The sequence below is a fragment of the Pristiophorus japonicus genome, chromosome 9, assembly GCF_044704955.1.
Source record: "Pristiophorus japonicus isolate sPriJap1 chromosome 9, sPriJap1.hap1, whole genome shotgun sequence".
In the NCBI taxonomy this organism is placed as follows: domain Eukaryota; kingdom Metazoa; phylum Chordata; class Chondrichthyes; family Pristiophoridae; genus Pristiophorus; species Pristiophorus japonicus.
In genome coordinates, this window is record NC_091985.1 from 206,695,935 (window position 1) to 206,715,829 (window position 19,895).

The 19,895-nt window shown below is 47.4% G+C and overlaps 1 protein-coding gene across 1 annotated transcript in view; it reads left to right on the forward strand.

The window, feature by feature from the left end:
- The window catches only part of LOC139274085 (zinc finger protein 585A-like), a 121,844-nt gene extending 102,205 nt beyond the window's left edge, over positions 1-19,639 (forward strand). Inside the window, exons 7-9 of the mRNA XM_070891134.1 lie at positions 2,234-2,518; positions 15,355-15,473; positions 18,409-19,639. Of these exons, the coding sequence (XP_070747235.1) occupies positions 2,234-2,518; positions 15,355-15,473; positions 18,409-19,639 (1,635 nt within the window). The remainder of the gene's footprint in view (positions 1-2,233; positions 2,519-15,354; positions 15,474-18,408) is intronic.
- The last annotated feature ends 256 nt before the right edge of the window (positions 19,640-19,895 follow it).

Consider the following 19,895-nt stretch of genomic DNA (forward strand, 5'->3'; position numbering starts at 1 on the left):
CTGACAAGTTGGCTCTATGAGTTATTGAATATATGCATTTTGCTACTCATTGTGGAGCAAGGACCACGAGTGACACACTTTTGGCTACTTGGGGGCACCCTAGACTCCAGGCGCTCACCCAGAACATCAGTAGTCGTTGCCTGCTTGGCCAGCAACATAATCCAGGGAAGGGAGTCCCCTGTGATTGGGGTAAACAGCCCTTATCCGAAGGTCCCTTTGAGACATTTCAGTTGGACTACATTGAGTTGCAAAAAGTTCAGTGTTACAAATATGTGTTAGTAATAGTAGATGTGTTTAGCAGATCGATTGAAGCCTACTCTAACCTGGACAATAAGACTCAGACTGTTGTTAAGGTGTTAATGAGGGAAATTGTTCCTAGATATGAGATCTCAGCTAGACTGATGACCACCTATGTTCTTTCTCTGACTCAGGCTCTGCGACTAGTTCACAACCATGTTCAAGATGCTCACCTCGACCTCCCAGTTTTACCCGAATTGTCCCTCGTGGCACCAGGGAAGTATGGATTCGGAAGGGATTAGAGCCACAATGGGAGGGGCCTTTTTAGGTGTCACTCACTACCCCCACTGCAGCCAAGGTTGAGGGGAAAAGTGCCTGGGTTCACCTGCACCACTGCAAGCTCATCACCATTTAAACAAATTTTCCTGGTTAGTCTAATTCCTGTTTCTGTTCCAGATCTCCTCTTCCCCATAGCTGAACAAGGCAGTTGAAGGAGGATCAGTTTGAACTTTTACCCGTAAGACAGCCAAATACACTGACGGAGACCTGAAGAAGGGAAACGGGAAAACAGAACTCTTTTTATCAGCTAAATAATTGGACTATTTATAAGATGAGACTGTGTCTGTATGCCACTGTCTGAATAATAGTGTTGATATATGACAGTTTTGGCGCATGGGAAGGAAGACAAAGGCGAGAGCTCCATGTAAACACCTTTTTGTATATATCTTACGTTTATGCGGAAAAAGGGCACTTCACTAGATGCTGGGTGTGTTCACATATCCCTATACATTCCAAAGGGGGAATTCCTTTGCGCACCGTTCCACTGACCCTAACTGAGACTGTTAGATGGATTCAAAGAAACGATATTGGAACAGGTAGCTAATCGCACTGCTGAGGCTCTGGAGGGCATCACAGCTGAAATGGTAGCGATAAGGACCGTAGCATTACAAAACCGAATGGCCCTCGATTACCTGTTAGCTGAGAAAGGGGGAACGTGTGCCCTGATAGGATCTGAATGTTGCACTTACATTCCTGATAGTTCAGAAAACATAACCCACCTTGCCGATCACATAAGGAGGGAGGTGAAGAAGTTATCCACACCAGCAAAAGAACTTAGCAGGTTTGATTGGTTTCTGGGTGGATCTTGGAGATCCTATCTAATACATGGGGCTATTGTTCTCATCGTAATAATAATTACCTGCTGTTTGATTGTTGGTTGCCTTAACCTCTGCTGTAAAGTAATGATGAAAAGGTTAGCAGACCCTCTTGTGGTCAAGGGTTCCCGGGTTATGATCCAACAAACGAGAGAACTACTCAACAATGCAATACTCCTAGAATGATCCTAAATGTTATCATAGAATGATAAAAGGAGGGATGTGGATATCTGAACGGAATATATGGAATTAAGGACAGTAAAGTAAACGGGATATATGAAAATGTATAAGCAATGGAAGAATAGCTGGGAGAATGTCAGATTGCAAATAGTGCAACATCAGCATAGCTAACAGTCTGTCTCAAGGTTTCAAGTCACTACTCCTGCCAATGACATCTAATTGTAACATAAAATAAATCTGCAGAATTGCAAGGTCTCAGTTAGTAGTCACACCATTAGATTGAAACATTTAGAGGCAATGCTTGAGCTTTCAAGAAGAACATCTCATATAGATTGACTAATGAGTGGCTGAGTTAGACTGTCAATCCATTTGTATTTTGTTATCTGATTTCAAAACTGTATAACTGTTGACGCTTTACGATGTAACTTCACCTATCCGTAGGGAGTGTGTACGCTCTATCCAGAGAGTATATCTTCTGTCTGATAGGTCTTACTGGCCGGTAATAAAGACTGCTTTGTTCAAAGCACAAGAGGTATTCGACTCAGTAATTTTACTGAACCAGATTGAGGTAAAAGAATCCGGGAATTTACATTTTCACAGGTACTCCAGGTCCCAGATTGAGGTGTACGTGATGGTCCTGGAGAACGATGGCTCCACCCTAGCAGCCGAGGCTGACCTGCACCTCCATGGTGGTGGGCTGCTCCTTGTTTGACGTGGTGGTGGGCTGCTCCTTGAGGCAGTGCGGGGAAGTTTCCGTCCTGGACCTGACTGCAGCCGAGGAGTACAGCGCAGCCAGCACCCAGGGGGTGGATAACGGCAGCTTGACTGTGGTACTGCTGCCCACCCTCAATCGGATCTCGGGACTGGTGTCGAAGGGAGAGTGGGAGGAGGAGACGTCAGTGGAAGCGATCAAGGCTTATATTGAGGGCTGTCAGAAGCTTTACTCTGTTGGTCCAGCAGTGCCTAACCAGATAAATTAAGAGGAAACTCCCACAGCTTGTCAGTAAGGCTTAGATGAACTCTTATTCGTGGATGTTTCAGTAAATACTTTTCTAAAAAAAAAGCTGATTTATTTGACATTTATATAGATGATCAAACTATAACCAAGTTACAGGGTTACTAACATTGACAGAAACAAATCGCAACTTCCAGAATGAACATAGTTCTGTCTTGGGTGTAATTAACAGCAGAATCCAACCCCTGCCATCAGTTGTGAACGTGTTGGTGTCTCAGGAGGTTGGATAACAGAGTGAATCCCTTCCCACACACGGAGCAAGGAAACGGCCTCTCCCCAGTGTGAACTTGCTTATTCTGTACCAGCAGGTGGGATGAGTGAGTGAACCTCTTCCCACATTTGGAGTAAGTGAACGGCCTCTCCCCAGTGTGAACTTGCTGGTGTCTCAGGAGCTCGGATGACCGAGTGAATCTGTTCCCACATTTGGAGCAATTGAATGGCCTCTCACCAGTGAGAATGCACTGGTGTTTCTGGAGACAGAGTAACAGAGCGAATCTCTTCCCACAGACAGAACAGCTGAATGGCCTCTCTCCAGTGTGAACTCGCTGGTGTATCAGAAGGGTGGATGACAGAGCAAATCCCTTCCCACATTCGGAGCAAGTGAACGGCCTCTCTTCAGTGTGAACTACCTTGTTGTGTGCCAACAGACCGGATGATTGAGTGAATCCTTTTCCACACACAGAGCACTTAAACGGCCTCTCCCCAGTGTGAACTCGCTGGTGTTTCTGGAGACTGGCTAGCAGAGTGAATCCCTTCCCATAGACAGAGCAGGTGAACGTTCTCTCCCCAGTGTGAACTCGTTTGTGGTTCAGCAAGTTGGATGACCGAGTGAATTCCTTCTCACACTCAGAGCAAGTGAACGGCCTCTCCTCAGGGTGAACTACCTTGTTGTGTGCCAACAGGCCGGATGACTGAGTGAATCCCTTTCCACACACAGAGCCGGTGAACAGCCTCTCCCCAGTGTGGATTCGCTGGTGTTTCTGGAGACCGGCTAGCAGAGTGAATCCCTTTCCACAGTCAGAGCAGGTGAACGGCCTCTCCCCAGTGTGAACTCGTTTGTGTGTCAGCAGGTTGGATAACTGAGAAAATCCCTTCTCACACACAGAACAGGTGAACGACCTCGCCCTAGTGTGAATTAGCTGGTGTCTCCGAAGGTTGGATGAATGAGTAAATCCCTTCCCACACACGGGGCAGGTGAACCTCCTCTCCCCGGTGTGAAATCGTCGATGAGTTTCCAGCTCAGACGGTGATCTGAGTCCCTTCCTACATCCCCACATTTCCATGGTTTCTCCGTGGTGCGGGTATCCTTGTGACCTTCCATGTTTGGAAGATCAGTTGAAGCCTCGTCCACACACAGAACACGTGTACAGTTTCTCCCCACTGTGAATGGTGCAATGTGTTTTCAGGCTGTGTAACTGGTTAAAACTCTTTCCAGTCAGTGCACTGGAACACTCTCACTTGGCTGTGTTTGTCTTGGTGCTTTTCCAGTCACACTGACGTTTGAAATCCTTTCCCACAGACAGAACAGACAAACATTTCTCCTTCCACAGTCAAAGGTTGATGATATTCAGGTCCTGATGAATCGAGTGACTCTGTCAGATCTTGATGTGCTATTTGGTTTGAGTTTCCCATCTGAAAATCCTCCCATTCTAATACCCTGTAAAAGGAGTTTACAAAAGTCATCACTGTACGTACAGGATAGAAATTCAGAACAGACAATTCTAGTTTCTATACAACGTTCCTTCACATACCCAGGATCATTTAACCCAGTCTGTTAATTGCTTTCAGCTATTGGATTTAACGTGTGTTCCACAGCATCTCTCTCACCTTCGATGTGTGAATAAAGCATCACGTCTGCAAACCTAGTTTTAAATTTACTCAGCAAATGTATTCAACAGAAGATGAACAAATAAACAGATCATGGCCTAATAATACAGCTCTATATTCACAGGTGGAAGTCTGTTACCTAACTCCTCACGTGAACAAAATAAGGATCCCAAATGTAAGAGTCCCTCGAATCCTTTGTTAAAACATTTCAAATCTTGCCCAGTTACTCCCTTGTTACAGATTTTCCCCTTCCTGTGGGAGTTGAAATTTGTCAAAAACTACCAATTAGAAATTTCTAACCGATTTTTTTGCTTTCAGAGTTTCAAGCTGACCAGATCCTTCTCTCAGAGAATCTCCAAAGGGACTATTTGATTTAAACAGAGCTCTCCCCTCCTTTAAATCCAGGATTAGAGTTACCGGGAATTTGAATACCTGACCACATAAATTTAAAAGGGCCTGTCAGTGAATTATTCCTCTCTCCAGCCTGTAACCAAAGAAACTTGTAACACCAAGGCTGAAATTCCACTTCCGTGCGATGGATTCCAAACCTGGGACTGCACATGGGAATTCTAATCCTGGGACTGTACAAGGGGATTCTAACCCTGAGACTGTACATGGGGATTCTAATCCTGGGACTGTACATGGGGATTCTAACCCTGGGACTGTACATGGGGATTCTAACCCTGCGACTGTACATAGGGATTTCAACCCTGGGACTGCACATGGGGATTCTAAACCTGGGACTGTACAAGGGGATTCTAACCCTGAGACTGTACATGGGGATTCTAATCCTGGGACTGTACATGGGGATTCTAACCCTGGGACTGTACATGGGGATTCTAACCCTGCGACTGTATGTGGGGATTCTAACCCTGGGGCTGTACTTGGGGATTCTAACCCTGGGACTGTACATGGGGATTCTAACCCTGGGACTGTACATGGGGATTCTAACCCTGGGACTGAACATGGGGATTCTAACCCTGGGACTGTACATGTGGAATCTAACCCTGGGACTGTACATGGGGATTCTAACTCTGGGACTGTACATAGGGATTCTCACCCTGGGACTATACATGGGGAATCTAACCCTGGGACTGTAGAAGGGGGCCCAGCTCTGGGGCTCTTCTGTTAGAATTGTGTGGGATGTAAACCATAAGCTCGGCACTTACCAACGCCTTCAGGAGAGATGGTGAGAAATCCAATGGTGGAGAGTGAGAATAAAATAAATGAGTCAAAGATTTTCACTCCCGGACTGGGATCCGGTTGGGAACACACAGTAGCCCCGCACACTCTGTTCCTCTGCCAAGATGGTTGCGCATGCGCTGTTACGCCATGAAGCGAGCAGGCTGCACTCTGAATCTTCCCACCTTCCTGCACAAAGATGGCGGTGAATCCGGGCCTATTACCGGGAGAAAAATCCGTCGCTGCAAACGCGGGAGTTTCGGGTTATTACTCGGGGCTTGCGGTCTACACCAGATGTTTATGAAGCCTCCCCGCACACTTGCCGATCGATGAGTCCCCTGCGCCCCGCTGATTCTCACCCGGTGCAGAGTCCGGCTCCAGCCTGAGCTCATCTTGGCGTCCGTGCATCTCCAGTGCTCGTACTGCGCATGCTCAGCTCACACTGCCCGGGAGATTGACGGCAGCTCCGGACCAATAGGAAGAGCAGGGGTGGGGCTGGAGAACTGAGCGGTTGCTGGTCCTCCAACCAATCGAAGTGTTTGAGGGGCGGGGTTTTCTGCGTCGAGTGCCCGGGGCTGAGCCAGGATCTCCCTCATTGGCTGAAACTCTGCATCATTTTTAAAGCGGATTTATTTCAAACTCCAGGAGAATCTCTGTGGTGTGGAGCAAACATTGCAACATCTGTTAGTGAAATGGATTCATTCAGGACAGCAGGGATTATCTGAGAAAATTACATAGTGCAGTGAGAAAGGAAATGCAGGGGATGTTGTGTCGATGGATTGTCAAAAGGTGTTTGATAAGGTGCCGGACAGAAGGCTCAGATTATTCAAGGGAATGGGACACCGTGGAGAGGAAGTTGGCCAAATGGCAGAAAACAGAGAGTAGTGGTTAATGGAGGTTCTTCAGACTGGAGGGATGTACTGTTATCTGCAAAACTGGATATACAACTCAGTTTCTTCATCCAAGCCAATATCATCATCATCATAGGCAGTCCCTCAGAATCGAGGAAGACTTACAATGAGTCCTTAGGTGGCTGAACAGTCCAATACAAGAGCCACAGTCCCTGTGGGACAGATAGTTGTTGAGGGTAAGAGAGGGTGCGACAGGTTTGCCACACGCTTTTTCCACTGCCTGCGCACTCCCGGTTGCAATTCCTCCACTTAGGGCGGTCTTTGGCCAGCGACTCCCAGGCGTTGGTGAGATATTGCATTTATCAGGGAGGCTTTGAGGGTTTCCTTGAAACATTTCCTCTGCCCACCTTTGGCTCGTTTGCCATGATGGAATTCCGAGTAGAGCCAATAATAAATATGGTGAAAGGTTGAGGACCCAGAACAGATCCTTGGGGGTCACCACTTGTCACATCCAGCCAACTTGAGTGGGTACCTTTCATCCCCACTCTCTGCCCCTACCTCCTGATCAATTCCCTCCATGTCAAAAGGTTGTCTCCAATCCCAAGCGCTCTCCCTTTCACCAACACGATTGACACTCCCTTATCTACTTTATTAATGACCCAAAATCATAGAATAATACAGCACAGAAGGAAGCTATTCAGCCCATCGAGTCTGTGCCGGCTCTGTGAAAAGCTGTTCAATTAGTCCCGCTTTGGTATGTGGGCCACAAGATCAAACTCTCCATATGAGACCAAAATGGGACCATGGCTAACTGTGAAGATGAATGTAATTTGTTCAGTGTGACGTAACTGGTGAAATTTGACCCTGAGAAATGTGAGAAATTACATTTTGTAGGGAAAAAATGGTAGGAAAAGTATTAATTAGCAGGTTCGAGAGTCCAGTGTCAGCAATTTTAATATCTTAAGAAATACAAGAAGAAAGAGAATATGAGCAGATTCTTTGTCCTCTGCTGTACCTTATATTGATCCATCAATCAGAGTAAACATGTAAGTCCCACATGTCCACAGTAACTGACACGAGGTCAGCACGCTGGATGGAACCTCGGGCACCCTGAGCTTGATCTCCGGTGTCTCCCAAATTCCCCCTTACATCAGTCTGCCCTCACTTTTATACCCTGCAGTGATCCACCTCTTACACTGGACTCTTCATATCTTCTCTGTTGGGTTTTGGCAGGAAGCAAAGAAAAGACAGCTGGAACTTCTCTAATCTGTGATTTACAAGGACACATTCCCTGGTTCCCAGCAGAACCTTACAAGAATTCATGTACATAAATTTTCATAAGTGGGAGAACAAGTTGATCAAATTGTTTAAAAAAATGTTATCCTATGTTGGATAAACTGGGTGTTGAGCACAAATGATTGGTTAGACTGTGATACGTCCTTACTATACAGTATAAATGCACGCGAGGCCCATGCTTGAGAGAAGGTCAGTCTGTGACCTGTCCTTTATTCCTTAGCACTCAAGTGATGGAAGTGGGTAGAGCTTCCCCTTTTATACCTGAAGGTCCAGGTTAGGAGTGGCTCCCACAAGTTCACCACCTAGTGGTCATTGTTCTCACAGTGTACAACTTAGGTCAGATTATACATGGGTTACTATGCTGGTTGAATACATGACATCACCTCCCCCCCAAGGTCTTATTGGGATCACAGGTTGAGTTTCTCTGGTGGTTTACGCTCTCTTGTAGAGTGCCTGAGTTGGGGCTCCGGTTGTTGGGTGCTAGCCTGAGTGTCTGCTGTTTGCAGTGCCTCAGGCCTATCCGGACTGCCCACAGTGACAGGGCTCTCCTCCCTTTGGTTCCGGTGTTCGGTCACCTGTGGTGGAGTGAACTCTATATTGTGTTCTTCCTCTGCTTCTTCTATGGGGTTGCTGAAACTCCTTTTTCTTTGATCCACATGTTTGCGGCAAATTTGTCCATTGGTAAGTTTAACTACCAGAATCCTATTTCCCTCTTTGACAATCACAGTGCCTGCGAGCCATTTGGGCCCTGCAGCGTAGTTGAGGACAAAAACAGGGTCATTTACATCAATACATCACGCCCTCACATTCCTGTCATGATAGTCATATTGTGACTGGCGCCTGCTCTCGACACTTTCTTTCATGGTGGGGTGTATAAGGGATAACCAGGTTTTGAGCGTCCTTTTCATTAGCAGCTCTGCGGGTGGAACCCCTGTGAGCGAGTGTGGTCGGGATCTGTAGGCCAACAGGAAGCATGATAAGCGGCTTTGTAGGGAACCCCCTTGGATTCTGAGCATCCCCTGTTTAATTACCTGCACTGCTCATTCTGCCTGGCCATTTGAGGCCGGCTTCAATGGTGCCGTTTTGACATGGTTAATTCCATTGCCTGCCATGAAGTCCTGGAAATCAGTGCTTGTGAAGCACGGGCCATTGTCACTGACCAAGATGTCCAGTAGACTGTGGGCGGCAAACATTGCCCATAGACTTTCTACCGTGGCAGAGGATGTGCTTGAATTTAAAATGTCACACTTGATCCAATTGGAGTAGGCGTCTACTACAACCAAAAACATTTTTCCCATGAAAGGACCTGCGTAGTCCACATGGATGCGTGACCAAGGCTAGAAGGACCATGGCCAGGGGCTAAGGGGGGCTTCCCTGGACGCATTGCCCAATTGGGCACACGTGTTGCACCTGCGAACACAAAGTTCCAGATCTGCGTCTATCCCTGGCCACCAAAGTGTGACCTGGCAATTGCCTTCATCATGACAATGCCCGGGTTCTCATTGTGCAGTTCTCTGATGAACACCTCTCTGCCCATCTGGGGCATGACTACGCGGTTTCCCCACAGTAGGCAATCAGCCTGATCGAGAGTTCCTCCCTGCGCCTGTGAAATGGTTTAAATTCCTCAGGGCATGCCCTGTACGAGGCTGCCCAGTCCCCATTCAGGATACATTTCTTGACTAGAGACAATAGCGGGTCTCTATTTGTCCAGACTTTAATCTAACGGGCTGTCATGGGTGAGCCTTCGCTTCCGAAAGCTTCAACAGCCATGACCATCTCAGCAGCATGCTCGGTAGCCCCCTCAGTGGTAGCTATTGGGAGCCTACTGAGTGCATCGGCACAGTTTTCGGTGCCCAGTCTGTGCTGAATTGTATAGTTATAGGCGGCTAAAGTGAGTGCCCACCTCTGTATGCAGGCTGATGTATTTGCATTTATGGCATTGTTGTCGGCCAAAAGGGACGTTAGGGGTTTGTGATCTGTCTCCAGCTCAAATTTCCTGCCAAACAGGTACTGGTGCATTTTCTTTACCGCATATACACATGCGAGTGCCTCCTTTTCTACCATCCCGTAACCCCTTTCTGCCTGGGACAGACTTCTGGAGGCATAAGCTACCGGCTGTAACTGACCCTTGGCATTGACCTGCTGCAACACACACCCGAAAGCATAGGACGACGCATCGCATGTTAACACAAGTTTCTTACATGGGTCATATAACGTTAACAGATTGTTGGAACATAACAAATTGCATGCTCTATTAAAAGCCCTTTCCTGGCTGTCCCCCCAGACCCATTCGCGATATTTGCATAGGAGCACATGCAGCAGCTCTAGCAGCGTGCTCAATTTGGGAAGAAAGTTACCAAAATAGTTCAGGAGCCCCAGGAACGAACGCAGCTCCATCGTGTTTCGGGGTCTGGGTGCTCTCTGGATCGCTTCTGTCTTGGATGCAGTAGGGCTGATCCCGTCTGCTGCTACCCTCATTCCCAGGAATTCTACCTCTGGAGCTAGGAAGATGCACTTTGCCTTTTTCAGTCGCAGCCCTACCCGGTCCAGTCTGCATAGCACCTCCTCCAGGTTGTGGAGGTGTTCTTCAGTATGGGGTGGAGGTGATGTCATGTATTCAACCAGCATTGTAACCCGTGATGAGATGTCGTCCTGAAAAACCACTGTCCCTGGAATCGACTTGAGGAGGCTTTCCATATTTCATTGGAAGATCGCGGCGGCCGAGCGAAACCTGAACAGACATCTGTTGTACTCAAACAACCCCTTGTGTGTCGTGATGGTGGTCAGCTTCTTCGACTCACTCACATGCTCCTGGGTCATGTAAGCTGAGGTCAGGTCCAATTTTGAAAAAAGTTTGCCACAGGATAGCGTCGCAAAGAGGTCCTCCGCTCTCGGTAGTGGGTACTGGTCTTGGAGTGACACCTGATTGATGGTGGCCTTGCAATCACCACATATCCTGACCGATCCATCCGCCTTGAGCACCGGCACAATCGGGCTCGCCCAGTCACTGAATTCGACTGGCAAGATGATGCCTTCCCTCAGCAGGTGGTCCAATTCACCTTCTATCTTTTCCCACATCACGTATGGCACTGCTCTGGCATTGTGGTGTACTGGCCTGGCATCCGGGTTTATGTGAATCACTACTTTGGCCCCCATGAAAGTGCCAATGCCGGGTTGAAATAATGAGTCAAATTTGTCCAGGATCTGTGAGCATGATACTCACTCCACAGACGAAATTGCATTGACATCGCCCCATTTTCAGTTTATGACAGCAAGCCAACTCCTCCCCAGTAGTGCGGGACCATCCCCCACGACAACCCAGAGTGGCAATGTTCTCTGAATCTTTGTGGGTCATGACTACCGTGGTGCTATCTAGCACCAGAATGATCTCCTTTGTGTATGTCTGTAGCTGCGCATCAATCGGCAATAATTTTGGCCTCCTGTCTTTGGACACCCACAACTCTTCAAACTGTTTGATACCCATCAGTGACTGGCTGGCCCCCGTGTCTAGCTCCATCGATACTGGGATGCCATTGAGGAGCACTTTCATCATTATCGGTGGCGTCCTGGTGTATATGAACTGTATACGTGCTCCACATGAACTCGCTGAACTTCAGCTTCCAGCGATATCCCCCAGTCTACTCAATCTATCATCATAAGGTAACCCCCTCACCTCCAGAATCAGCCCAGTGAATCGTCTCTGTACCCCCTCCAAAGCTAGTATATCCTTCCTGAAGTAAGGTGACCAAAACTGCATGCAGTACTCCAGGTGCTTCCTCACCATTACCCTGTACAGTTGCAGCAGGACCTCCCTGCTTTTGCACTCCATCCCTCTCGCAATGAAGGCCAAAATTCCATTCGCCTGCCTGATTACCTGCTGCATCTGCAAACTAACTTTTTGGGATTCATGCACAAGGACCCCCAGGTCCCTCTGCACCGCAGCATGTTGTAATTTCTCCCCATTCAAATAATATTCCCTTTTACTGTTTTTTTCTCCAAGGTGGATGACCTCACATTTTCCGACATTGTATTCCATCTGCCAAACCTTAGCCCATTCGCTTAACCTATCTAAATCTCTTTTCAATCTCTCTGTGTCCTCTACACAACCCGCTTTCCCACTAATCTTTGGGTCATCTGCAAATTTTGTTACACTACACTCTGTCCCCTCTTCCACGTCATCTATGTATATTGTAAACAGTTGTGGTCCCAGCATCGATCCCTGTGGCACACCACTAACCACCAATTTCCAACCCGAAAAGGACCCATTTATCCCGACTCTCTGCTTTCTGTTAGCCAGTCAATTCTCGATCCATGCTAATACATTTCCTCTGACTCCGCGTACCTTTATCTTCTGCAGTAACCTTTTGGGTGGCACCTTATCGAATGCCTTTTGGAAATCTAAATACACCACATCCATCTGTACACCTCTATCCACCATGCTCGTTATATCCTCAAAGAATTCCAGTAAATTAGTTAAACATGATTTCCCTTTCATGAATCCATGTTGCGTCTGATTGATTGCACTATTCCTATCTAGATGTCCCGCTATTTCTTCCTTAATGATAGTTTCAAGCATTTTCCCACTACAGCTGTTAAACTAACTGGCCTATAGTTACCTGCCTTTTGTCTGCCCCCTTTTTTAAACAGTGGTGTTACATTAGCTGCTTTCCAATCGGCTGGTACCTCCTCAGAGTCCAGAAATTTTGGTAGATTATAATGAATGCATCTGCTATAACTTCCGCCATCTCTTTTAATACCCTGGGATGCATTTCATCAGGACCAGGGGACTTGTCTACCTTGAGTCCCATGAGCCTGTCCAGCACGACCCCCCTAGTGATAGTGATTATCTCAAGGTTCTCCCTTCCCACATTCCTGTGACCAGCAATTTTTGGCATGGTTTTTGTGTCTTCCACTGTGAAGACCGAAGCAAAATAATTGTTTAAGGTCTCAGCCATTTCCACATTTCCCATTATTAAATCCCCCTTCTCATCTTCTATGGGACCAACATTTACTTTAGTCACTCTTTTCCGTTTTATATATCGGTAAAAGCTTTTACTATCTGTTATTATGTTTTGCGCAAATTTACTTTCGTAATCTATCTTTCCTTTCTTTATTGCTTTCTTAGTCATTCTTTGCTGTCATTTAAAATTTTCCCAATCTTCTAGTTTCCCACTAACCTTGGCCACCTAATACGCATTGGTTTTTTAATTTGATACTCTCCTTTATTTCCTTGGTTATCCATGGCAGTTTATCCCTTCTCTTACCGCCCTTCTTTTTCACTGGAATATATTTTTGTTGAGCACTATGAAAGAGCTCCTTAAAAATCCTCCACTGTTCCTCAATTGTGCCACCGTTTAGTCTGTGTTTCCAGTCTACTTTAGCCAACTCTGCCCTCATCCCACTGTAGTCCGCTTTGTTTAAGCATAGTACACTCGTTTGAGACACTACTTCCTCACCCTGAATCTGTATTACAAATTTAACCATACTGTGATCACTCATTCCGAGAGGATCTTTTACTCGGAGACCGTTTATTATTCCTGTCTCATTACACAGGACCAGATCTAAGATAGCTTGCTCCCTTGTAGGTTCTGTAACATACTGTTCTAATAAACAATCCCGTATGCATTCTATGAATTCCTCCTCAAGGTTACCCCGTGTGATTTGATTTGACCAATCAATATGTAGGTTAAAATCACCCATGATTACTGCCTTCCTTTTTCACATGCCTCCATTAAGCCCTTCATTATTGCCTGCCCCACCGTGAAGTTATTATTTGGGGGCCTATAAACTACGCCCACCAGTGACTTTTTTCCCTTACTATCTCTAATCTCCACCCACAATGATTCAACATTTTGTTCATTAGACCCAATATCTTCTCTCACAACTGCCCTGATATCATCCTTTATTAACAGAGCTACCCCACCTCCTTTCCCTTCTTGTCTATCTTTCCGAATTGTCAGATACCCCTGTATGTTTAATTCCCAGTCTTGGCCACCCTGCAACCACGTTTCTGTAATGGCCACCAAATCATACCCATTTGTAATGATTTGTGCCGTCAACTCATTTACTTTATTTCGAATGCTGCGTGCGTTTAGGTAGAGTGTTTTAATACAAGTTTTTAAACCGTGATTTTTAGTTTTGACCCCTCCTGCAGCCCCTTTATATTCATACATATTGTCCCTTCCTATCACCTTGTGGTTTACACTTACCCCAGTGCTACTCTGCTCTGTTGCCTCCTGCCTTTTGCATTCTTTCTTGGTGTGCTGTTCATCTGAGCTCTCACCCACTCTAACTAGCTCAGAGCCCTCTCTTGTGTTTCGAATACTCCTTGCATTGAAGCACCGAGATTTTATGCTTGCCTTTTTATTACACTTTGACCCTTTTGAATTTTGCTGTACAGTGGCCCTTTTTGTTCTTTGTCTTGGGTTTCTCTACACTCTACTTTTACTCATCTCCTTTCTGTCTTTTGCTTTTGTCTCCATTTTGTTTCCCTCTGTCTCCCTGCATTGGTTCCCATCTCCCTGCCATATTAGTTTAACTCCTCCCCAACAGCACTAGCAAACATTACATGTTGGGGCATGCCCAATTGCCCTTGTCTGCCTGGAGAACTGTGTGCTGCTTTAACAATGTTGAATCTCTGTCCCAACCATTACTTCACACAGTACCTCTCGTCTGTTCTGCTAGTGGCCATGCTCGCGTGGTTTAAATCCCATCCTCGTCGCCATTGATATGTCCTTACTATACAGTATAAATGCATGCGAGGCCCATGCTTGAGAGAAGGTCAGTCTGTGACCTGTCCTTTATTCCTTAGCACTCAAGTGATGGAAGTGAGTGAAGCTTCCCCTTTTATACCTGAAGGTCCAGGTTAGGAGTGTCTCCCACAAGTTCACCACCTAGTGGTCATTGTTCTCACTGTGTACAACTTAGGTCAGATTATACATGGGTTGCTATGCTGGTTGAATATATGAGAGATTGCATTTAGAATATTGGGGCATTTTACTCTAGGACAGATGTCAAGGCCATGGAGGGAGTGCAGAAGCGATGCACTGAGATGATACTAGGACCAAGACGATTTAGTTATGAGGAGCGAGAAACTGGGTCTTTTTTCATTACAACAAAAAAGGATAAGAGATGTGAGGGGCGTGGGAGGTGGGGGGTGGGGGGCGGGCGGTGGTGGTGCTTCAAATGATCGCACACTCACTGTCCTTCAGGATCTGTGTCCAGGGGAGAAGCTGATGGGTTTATCTTATATCATCTTTCGATTATAAGATGTGTTCATCGATGGGAGTAACAAGTGTCAGCACCAAACACTCTCCGGTCCGGTACAGCATGGGGTTAGATACAGAGTAAAGCTCCCTCTACACTGTCCCGTCAAACATCCCAGGGCAGGTACAGCATGGGTTAGATACAGAGTAAAGCTCCCTCTACACTGTCCCGTCAAACATCCCAGGGCAGGTACAGCATGGGTTAGATACAGAGTAAACTCCCTCTGCACTGTCCCATCAAACGCTCCCAGGGTAGGAGTCCCGCCCCTCGGGCCCCTCGATTGGTTGAGGACCTGCCGCCACCTCAGCCTGCAAAGCCCCGCCCACTCTCTCTCTATTGGTCGGAGCTCACGTCAGTCACGGTCGTGGCGTTGATCACGTGGCTCAGTCCAGCTCCCTGCAGGAGACCCCGTGCTGCTGCCGCTCGGACACTGCGCTCGGTGCCGGGGGGCGCAAGGAAGCTCCGGTTTGTATTTTATTTTTTATTTATCTTACTATTTGCGCTTTTATCCGCTATTTATATAAAAAAATTTCCACTGGTGATCCGGGCTCTCAAGCGGGATGTGTACTGAGCATGCGTGGGGTGCATGCGCGGTGTCAGACACAACTCCGCGCGGGGACTGTCAGAATGGTGACATCACTGACTGGTGACATCCCAGAGGGAGGTCACGTGGCCTATCGAGCTCGCCAGCTCCCTGCAACAGCTCCTCAGCTCCTCCCACTGCACCGCCCTGTCCCCGGAGCCCTGCACTTTGTTTCTCCTTCACATACTCATCCAACTCCCCTTGAAAGCCGCAATTGAGTCTCCCTCCACTACCCTTTCAGGCCGTGCATTCCAGATCCTAACCACTCGCTGCATAAAAACGTTTTTCTTATGTCACTTTTGTTTCTTTTTCCAATCACCTGAAATCTGTGTCCTCTGGTTCTCGGCCCTTCTGCCACTGGGAACAGTTTCTATCTGCTCTGTCCAGAGAATCATAGAAGTTTACAGCACGACAGGAGGCCATATCCAGCCTAATCCCACTTTCCAGCTCGAGGTCCGTAGGTTACGGCACTTCAAGTGCACATCCACATACCCTTTAAATGTGATGAGGGTTTCCGCCTCTACCACCAATTCAGGCAGGGAGTTGCAGCCTCCCCACCCACCCCCCACCCACTGTGTGAAGACATTTCCCCTCAAATCCCCTCTAAACCATCTACTAATTACTTTAAATTTATGCCTACTGGTTGTTGACCCCTCTGCTGAGGAATATAGGCCCTTTCTATCCACTATATCTAGGCCCCTCATAATTTTATACCCCTCAATGAGGTCTCCCCTCAGGCTCCTCTGTTTCAAGGAAAAGAAACCCAGCCTATCCAATGTGTCCTCATAGCTAAGATTCTCCACTCACGGCAACATCCTCGTAAATCTCCTCTGTACCCTCTCCAGTGCAATCACGTCCTTCCTGTAATGCGGTAACCAGAACTGCACGCAGTACTCCAGCTGTGGCCTAACCAGTGTTTTATACAGTTTAAGCATAACCCCACTACTCATGTCTTGTGTGCCTCAGCTAATAAAGGCAATTTTTGCATGCTCTCGGCGATGAGACTCGAGGTGCTCAGTGCCCTCCCGAATGCACTTCCTCCACTTAGAGTGGTCTTGGGCCAGGGACTTCCAGGTGTCAGTGGGGATGTTGCACTTTATCAGGGAGGCTTTGAGGGTGTCCTTGTAATGTTTCCTCTGCCCACCTTTGGCTCATTTGCCGTGAAGGAGTTCCGAGTAGAGCGCTTGCTTTGGGAGTCTCGTGTCTGGCATGCGAACAATGTGGCCTGCCCAGCAGAGCTGATCAAGTGTGATCAGTGCTTCAATGCTGGGGATGTTGGCCTGGTCGAGGACGCTAATGTTGGTGCGTCTGTCCTCCCAGGAAATTTGTAGGATCTTGCAGAGACGTCGTTGATGGTATTTCTCCAGCGACTTGAGATGTCTACTGTATATGGTCCATGTCTCTGAGCCATCTTGAGTCTCAAAGCCGAGAGCATGCAGAAATCAAGTGTGGGCAGCGGAAAGAGCGTGCGGCAAATCTGTCCCATCCACTTCTCTCAATGACGATCTGTCCCACCTGTGACAGGGACTGTGGTTCTCGTATTGGACTGTTCAGCAACCTAAGGACTCACCTTAATAGTGGAAGCAAGTCTTCCTCGATTCCGAGGGACTTCTTATGATGATGAATAAAGGCAAGCATTCTGTATGCCTTCTTAACCACCTTATCTACCTGGCCTTCTACCTTCAGGGATCTGTGGACATGCACTTCAAGGTCCCTTTGTTCCTGTACACTTCTTAGTGTCCTACCATTTAATGTGTATTCCCTTGCCTTGTTCACCCTCCCCATTACCTCACACTTCTCCAGATTTAATTCCATTTGCCACTGATTTGCCCACCAGACCAGTTGATTGATATCTTCCTGCAGTCCGCAGCTTTCTTCTTCATTATCAACCAATTTTAGTATCATCTAAAAACTTCTTAATCATACCCCCTATATTCAAGCCTAGATCATTGATGTATACCACAAAAAGCAAGGGAACCAGTACTGAGCCCTGCGGAACCCCACTGGAAACATCCTTCCAGTCACAAAAACATGCATCAACCATTTCCCTTTGCTTCCTGCCTCTGAGCCAATTTTGGATCCAACTTGCCACTTTGCTCTGGATCCCATGGGCTTTTACTTTCGTGACCCATCTGCCATGTGGGAGCTTATCAAAAACCTTGCTAGAATCCATATACACTACATCAAACGCACTGCCCTCATCGACCCTCCTTGTTACCTCCTCAAAACATTCAATGAAGTTGTCCAGACCGCTCAGGATTTGGAACAGCTCGATCAAATCTTCTCTTAACCATCTCTGCTTCAAGGAGAACAACTCCAGCTTCTCCAGTCAATCCACATAACTGAATTCCCTCATCCCTGGAATCATTCTCATAAATCTTTTCTGCACCCTCTCTTAAGGCCATATATCCCTCTCAAAGTGTGGTGCCTAGAATTGGGCACAATACTCCAGTTGAGGCCGAACCAGTGTTTCATACAGGTTCATCATAATAGCCACACTTTTGTACTCGACACCTCTATTCATGAAGCCCAGGATCCCGTAAGCTTTTTTAACTGCTTTCTCAACCTGCCCTGCCACCTTCAGCGATTTGTGCACATATACCCGCAGGTCTCATTGTTTATGCAGCCCCTTTAGGATTTTACCCGTTAGTTTATATTTCCTTTCCTCATTCTATTGCAGCCACCATTACTGTTGGTCCTTTCAACCAATCTGTGCAGCAGCTGGGCCTGAAAATCAGCTTCACTGCCCCTGGGCTGGGAAAGGGGGACAGGAGGCAAAATTCTCCCTCTTACCCCTTTTATAAACTCGCTTTACAGGATTTTAGAAGTGGAGCATTTACAGACTGGAAGCTCAGACCAAACATCACATCAGGATCAGTCGCTCAAGTCATCAGGACCTGAATATCATCGGCCTTTGCACATGGCAGGGGAGAGCAGTGATCGCAGCGCGGACAAACTGCACACGTGTTCCGTGTGTGGACCCGGATTCAGCCGATCGCCTGACCTGGTGAGACACGTGCACCATCACACCAGGGAGAAACCGGGTCAAGGTGGGGATGGCGGGAAGGGATTCAGTTCCCCGTCTGTGTCGGAAGTTCATCGGCGCAGTCACACCGGGGACAATCCGTTCATCTGCTCAGTGTGTGGGAAGGTATTTGTTTATCCATCCCACCTGCAGACACACCAGCGAGCTCACACTGACGAGAAACCATTTCAGTGTTCTGACTGTGGGAAGAGCTTTAAAAGCCCCCACAATCTGAAGCAACACCAGAATGTTCACACTGATGAGAGACCATTTAAATGTTCTGACTGTGGGAAGAGCTTTAAAAGTTCTGGGGAGCTGAAGGCACACCAGCACCTACACACTGGAGAGAGACTGTTCACCTGCTCCCTGTGCGGGAAGGGATTCACTCTGTCATCCAACCTGCTGAAACACCAGCGAGTTCACACTGGAGAGAGACCGTGTAAATGTTCTGACTGTGGCAAGAGCTTTATAATGTCCGGGGATCTGAAGAAACACCAGAGAGCTCACACTGGGGAGAGGCCGTTCACCTGCTCAGTTTGTGGGAAGGCATTCACTCTGTCCTCCAACCTGCTGACACACCAACTTGTTCACACAGATGAGAGACTGTTTAAATGTTCTGACTGTGGGAAGAGCTTTAAAAGCTCTGGGGATCTGAAGAAACACCAGCGTGCTCACACTGGGGAGAGGCCATTCACCTGCTCCGAGTGTGGGAAGGATTTCTGTGATTCATCCAACCTGCTGACACACCAGCGAGTTCACACAGATGAAAGGCCGTTTAAATGTTCTGACTGTGGGAAGAGCTTTAAAAGGTCCGGGGATCTGAAGAGACACCAGTTTGTTCACACTGGGGAAAGGCCGTTTACCTGCTCAGTGTGTGGGAAGGGTTTCAGCGATTCATCCAACCTGCTGACACACCAGAGAATTCACACTGGGGAGAGGCCATTTATCTGCTCAGTGTGCGGGAAGGGATTCCCTCAATCATCCCAGCTGCTGAGACACCAGCGAGTTCACACTGTCCTGTAGTGCAGGGCCCTGCAGACAGTTGGAGCGATGTGGGATATGGGTGTCGCAGGCAAGGCCACCATTTATTGCTTCCCCTTAATTGCCCTTGAGAAGGTGGTGGTGAGCCACCTTCTAGAAACACTGCAGTCCGTGTGGTGTTTTTGCAGAAGTTTGGAATAATTCAGTGTCTTGCTCGGCCATTTCAGAGGGCAGTTAAGAATCAACCACATTGCAGTGGGTCTGGAGTCACATATAGGCCAGACCGAGTAAGGGCGGC